The sequence below is a fragment of the Carlito syrichta genome, unplaced genomic scaffold (assembly GCF_000164805.1).
Source record: "Carlito syrichta isolate Samal-C Ts95f unplaced genomic scaffold, Tarsius_syrichta-2.0.1 Scaffold314838, whole genome shotgun sequence".
NCBI lineage: Eukaryota > Metazoa > Chordata > Mammalia > Primates > Tarsiidae > Carlito > Carlito syrichta.
Genome location: NW_007258934.1, coordinates 262,808 through 268,739, shown reverse-complemented (window position 1 = coordinate 268,739; position 5,932 = coordinate 262,808). Strand labels below are relative to the sequence as shown.

Sequence of the window (5,932 nt, the reverse complement as noted above, 5' to 3'; positions counted from 1 at the left end):
GTTCCAATTTCCATAAGGGTGTCTCCTGCATTTCCTAAGGTTCTTATAGTTTGAGGTTTTATGTTTAGGTCTTTGATCCATCTAGTTGTGTATGGTGATAGGTAGGGGTCCTGTTTCAATCTTCTGCATGTGGTCAGCCAGTTTTCCCAGTGCCATGTACTGAGTGGGTTCTCCTCTTCCCAGTGGTTGTTGGTGGAGACTTTGTCGAAGATGAGTTGATTGAGAAATTGAAGTTTTACTTCCAGAATCTCTATCCTGTTCCATTGGTCCATATGCCTATTCTTGTACCAGTACCAAGTTGTTTTGATTATTGTAGCCTTATAATAGAGTTTAAAGTCTGGAAGGGTGAATCTCCCACTTTGTTTCTTTTGCTGAGTATTGTTTTGGCAATTTGTGACTGTTTATGTTTCCATATGAATTTCTGTATTGTTGTTTCCAGGTCTGAGAAGAATAATGTTGGTAATTTAATGGGTATTGTGTTGAATCCGTAGATTGCCTTTGGTAGGATGGACATCTTAACCATGTTGATTCTTCCTATCCATGAGCACGGGATATTTTCCACTTGTTTGTGTTTGGATTTCATTGAGCAGTGTTTTGTAGTTTGTTGTAAAGGCCTTTCACTTCTTTGGGTAGGAAGATGCCAAGATTTTTGTTTTGTTTTTGTGGCTGTTGTGAATAGGTTTGTGCTTTTTTATTTGGTTCTCTGCCTACTTGTTGTTGGTATATAAGAATGCAGCTGTGTTTTGTGCATCTATCCTGAGACTTTGCCAAAGCCCTTTATCAGTGAAAGCAGGTTTTTGACAGATTCTCTTGGATTTTCCAGGTATAGGATTATATCATCACCAAAGAGGTGTAACTTAACTTCCTCTTTTCCTATTTCGATACCCCTGATTTCCTTCTCTTGTCTAATTGCTCTTGATAGGACTTCCAACACAGTGTTGAACAAGAAAGGTGAGAGTAGGCAGCCTTGTCTTGTTCTGGTTTTCTGGGGAAATGTTTCCAGTTTCTGCCAACTTATTAATATGCTGGCTGTGGGTTTTATTGTAGATGGCACTGACTGTTTTGAGGTATGTATCTTCTATACTTAGGTTTTGGGGGTTTTTTATCAAGAAGGGATGCTGGGTTTTATCCAAAGCTTTTTCTGCATCTAATATAATTATGTGGTTCTTGTTTTGACATCTGTTGATGTATTTAATTGCATTTATGGTCTTGCAGATGTTGAACTAACCCTCCATACTGGGGATGAAGCCTACTTGGTCATGATAGATGATTTTTTGGGATGTGTTGTTGGATCTGATTTGCTAGAATCTTGCGGAGAATTTTTTCATCTATGTACATTAGGGATATTGGCCTGTAGTTCTCTTTTTTTTTGTTGGATCTTTACCTGGTTTGGGTATCAGTGTGATGTTAGCTTCATAACATGATTTGGGGAAAATTTCATCTTTCTCAATTGCCTGGAATACTTTCAATAGGGTTGGTATCCACTCCTCCTTGTACATTTTATAGAATTCCTATGGAAAGCTGTCTGGTCTAGGGCTTTTTTTTTGTAGGTTGTTTTCTTACATTAGAGATAATTTCCTGGGTTGTTATTGGTCTGTTTAGTGTCTCAGTGTCTTCTTGTTTCAACCTTGGGAGGTTGTATGATGTCAGGAAGTTCTCCATTTCTTTTAGGTTATCAAGTTTGTTTCCATACAGGTGTACAGAGTAATCTCTGATAATGTTTTGTATTTTTTAGGGATCAATTGTAATTTGATTTTTTGCATTTCTGATTGTGATTATTTGGGCTTTCTCTCTCTTTTTCTCGGTCATTCTGGCCAGGGGTCCATCAATCTTGTTTATTCGTTCAAAGAACCAACTTTTTGCTTTGCTGATTTTTTTCTTTGGTCTTTTTGTTTTCTGTGTCCCCTACTTGGGCTTTTACTTTGGTGATCTGGATTCTTCTGCAAAAGTTAGGGTTTTGTCTTTTCAGCTGTCTTTCCAGCTCCCTTAGATGATTTGTTAGGCTGTTAACTTGTGATCTTTCCATTTTTTTTGATCTGTGTTCATAGATATCTAAATTCCCCCCTTAGAGCTGATTTCATGGCATCTCAGGTTTTGGTAGGACATTTCTTCACTTTCATTTGCTTCCATGAATTTTTTATTTTCTATTTTGATTTCTATGTTGACCCAGTAGTCATTCAGCATCATGCAATTTAATATCCATGCCTTTGTGGGCTTGGGGGGAATTTTGTTGGTGTTGATATTTATTTGTATTCCACTGTGGTCTGAGAAGGTGCATGACAGTATTTCCATCTTATGAAATTTGTTTATGCTTGATTTTTGACCGAGAAATTGATTGATCTTGGAGTATGTTCCATGTGGTGATGAATAGATACATATTCTGTGGTTGTTGGGTGGAGTATTCTGTAGGTATCTATTAAGTCCATTTGGTTGAGTGTCAAGTTGAGGTTCTGGATCTCTTTGTTGTTTCTTTTGCCTCAGTGATCTATCTAGTGGGGGTATTGAAGTCCCTAGCTATAATAGTGTTAGAGTCAATATCTTTTTTTAAGTTTACTTAGCAGTTGCTTTATAAACACTGGTGTTCTTGTGTTGGGTGCATATGTGTTCAGGATGGATGTTTCTTGTTGATGAATTGAACCTTTCATCATCACATAGTATCCTTCCGTAGCTTTTTAAATTTTTGATAGCTTAAATATTGTTTTGCCTGATATTAAGATGACGACTCCTGCCTTTTTTTGTGATCCATTTATCCAGCAACTTTTGACCAATATTTTTCCTTCTCCTACTTTTAAAAGTACGGGTTATTAATGAGGCACCACTGAAAAGCAGTTGCTCTCTGGGCAGTTAAACACTACCGTTAGCAAGTGTCTAGTACTACTCATCACTTCTGCATGAGCTTGTCGAAAGGTTGTACGTTTTTACCCAACTTGTCTTTGATCGATTTTTCAGAAATGAACTGAGTTGTAAGGTAGCATTCTAAACCTTGTATTCATGGACTGGCAGCATCGGCATCACCTGGCAGTTTGTTTAGGAATGCAGAAACTCAGGCCATACCTTAGACCTACAGGAGCAAAATCTCCATTTTAACAAGATGCCCAGGTGACAGTAACATGTTAAAGGTAGTAAAGCACTGATCTAAAACAGTCTTGGTGGACATGAAATTACTTTGTTTTTTCTGTTTTCTTTCAGGTCTTTGTTGAGTATGCAAATGCTGGTGATTCCAAAGCTGCTCAGAAATTACTGACTGGAAGGATGTTTGATGGGAAGTTTGTTGTGGCTACATTCTACCCGCTGAGTGCCTACAAGAGGGGATATCTGTATCAAACCCTTGCTTTAATCAGTAACCTGAGGACTATTTCCTGTATCTCCTCTTCCATTTTCCTGGGTTATTGTATTCCACATCTGAATGCAGGAGTACCCCCTTACTGTTTTAAGGGGATACTTTGTACATTTATTTAATCCTACTAACGTGTAGCCATTGCCCAGGCAGTGACTGCATTGCAAGCATTTGGCACTGAGTAGGACAAGACCTCTCAGCTATACATTGAGGGGTTTTAGAGCATCCATGTGGGCAGCCTTTTTTTGTGCAGTAGGGCAAGTGCTGCTCCTCAGTATGTAACCTAAAAGATATTATTTCATGTGATCATGAAGCAAGGATGAATAATAATGAATAATATCATGGTGTAGTGAATATTATTAACAAATTTGCTAGGGTTGGTGACTTCACTTATAGATTATTCCTTTATGTTGTCAGGTGGTTCCTTTATTGTTGATCTCTATAACTGGCACTGGATGCTCTCAGTAGTGTTAGGTAATTGTCAAGCAGCGGTTACCTACTGTGTTCTTAACACTGAGTTGTGAATTTTTTTAAAGGAGTACTGTAGTACTGAATATTCCTTTAAAGAAACTGCAGTGAGCCTATCTACATTTTTTTATTCAGGCTTTTAAAATAGAAAGCTATTGCTTGATCTTGCACAATTTTTATGTCTAGTGTGTATGCTTGAGTGAGTGTGCAGGTGTGAAAGATCAGAGAAAATTTGAGTCAGTGTACTTTATAGTGTGAACCTTGTGAGCTAATACAGTCTACCATCTTTTCCCTACCTATTTCACATCTATAAGATTTGGGATGTATGTTTTTTGAGAGTTGTCTGTTAGAATGTAATTGACAACATAGTTCATTCCTGAAATGTTCAGAACAAACTGGAGTCTAGCCTGGGGTTACCTTGAAACGCTTTAAGTGATTGGAACAAAGGAAAAGTTTTGCTACACATGAATCAACCCATCCTTCAATCTGCTGTATTGGCTCATCCTTTTTGTACGAAATCTCCTATAATTGTAAGATTTCTCAAGATGTGGCTCTGTCTACTATGATGGAAAATTGCAGTTGATCAAAAAGAAAAAATTAGTTGTACAGTGAAAGAAAAATTTTAAAAATAGGTAAAGAGAGGATGGAAAGTCAAGGATTCTTTTTCTTTTCCTTTCTGTCTCTCTCGTCCCTGTCCCCTTTTCCTCCTCTTCCCTTATTCCCTGCCTCCGTTCTTAGCTGAAGAAGAGCTAGGTAATCTGACTTTTGACTACATGGGAGTTAAGAAAGGTATAGGTATAAGAAGGTGGAAGTAGAAAGGAAGAAAAACTCAAATAATTCTTAAAGAAGTCATAGCAGTTGATTTTGTTCCCAAGTAGTGGATGCCAGTATGCATGAATTCATGGACACAGGTTGATTACATGGTTTTCAGAATTGTAATTATGGATTTTTCTCATTTTATGGTAGATTGTCTTTAAAGGTCTTAAAAATTAGGAAACCTTTATAAAGCATTGATATACCAAAAAAAAAAAAAAAAAAAAAAGACAAGTTATATACAGGTTATGAATTTTTTTCTTGTTTCCTTACCTGAATGAAATTCTTATTTATAATTTTTTTCCTAAGGAAAAAGTCTTTTATATCTTTCCCTGCTGGAAGCCTCCTCATATTTCCTTAATGTGTGCCATGCAGGTTGCTGAGGGTCCAATTAGAATTTTACATTTTAGAGTATGAGTTCTTTTACCTTATTCAAACAATCAACTATTTGACATTTTAGTTATTTATAGTTATCAAATTATTCAGGACTCTCTTTTCATTGTTATTATGAAGCCAAGTTTGGCATAAGGAGGCTAATTTATGAATTACCAAAGGGTCTTGTGCCCCAATACGTGTCCTTAGAAGGAAGAACTGTAATTCGCATTTTGGCCCTTCCAGAGATTGAGTACAAGTTGATTTGTTATCAAGTCATAATTAAAGGGAGTAGAACCAGTATGAAGGTTTAAGCTTTCCTAAAACATAAATGTTTGTATGGGTAGCAGCTTTTGCGGTTACTAGAAGCATTAGGTTCTTAGATACATACTAATGAACATGAAATACAGTTGAGTTCTTCTTAAGGGCAGGTATTCTAGGTTAGCATGTGTACCTTTCTCTTCCCTCCTCCCCTAAAAGAATAATCCTTATAAACTGCAGGTAGGCTTACAAGCTTAGTCATGCAGTATGCTGCTAACATCAATGCTGAACTTCACAGCATTTTTTGATCATCGTCTTATTGCTGATGTATTCATACATATATTTAATGTTTAACACTGTAGAATTTTATTACAGAAGATGCTAACTAGGTTTTAAAGGAGCTGAGAGAATAATTGATGAGCCTTGAATTAATCATGCGCTGGATTAAATGTTTTATATTAAAGTTATAGAATTGAAAGAAAGCCTCCTATGATTTAAATTGTTATTGTGTAGCTCTTAGCCCATTCTACCAAAGATAACATCAGCAGATTCTCCCTCTTTGCTCTGATAGTATCAGAAGTTTAATCTTAATGTCTTTCTTAAACTTGAACCAAATATTATCAAAAGATGCAATTTTCATGATTCTTTTAGAGTGAAATATATACACAGATATTTGATTTC

General features: G+C 36.4%; 1 protein-coding gene across 2 annotated transcripts in view; it reads left to right on the top strand.

Annotated features, from left to right (window-relative positions):
• UHMK1 (U2AF homology motif kinase 1) overlaps positions 1-4,836 on the top strand; it is a 25,722-nt gene extending 20,886 nt beyond the window's left edge. The window contains exon 8 of one of the 2 annotated variants that reach the window (XM_008072064.2): positions 3,190-4,836. In XM_008072064.2, the coding sequence (XP_008070255.1) occupies positions 3,190-3,459 (270 nt within the window). In that variant the 3' untranslated portion in view covers positions 3,460-4,836. The remainder of the gene's footprint in view (positions 1-3,189) is intronic. The other variant, XM_021705937.1, reaches the window with a different exon arrangement.
• Positions 4,837-5,932: the final 1,096 nt, after the last annotated feature.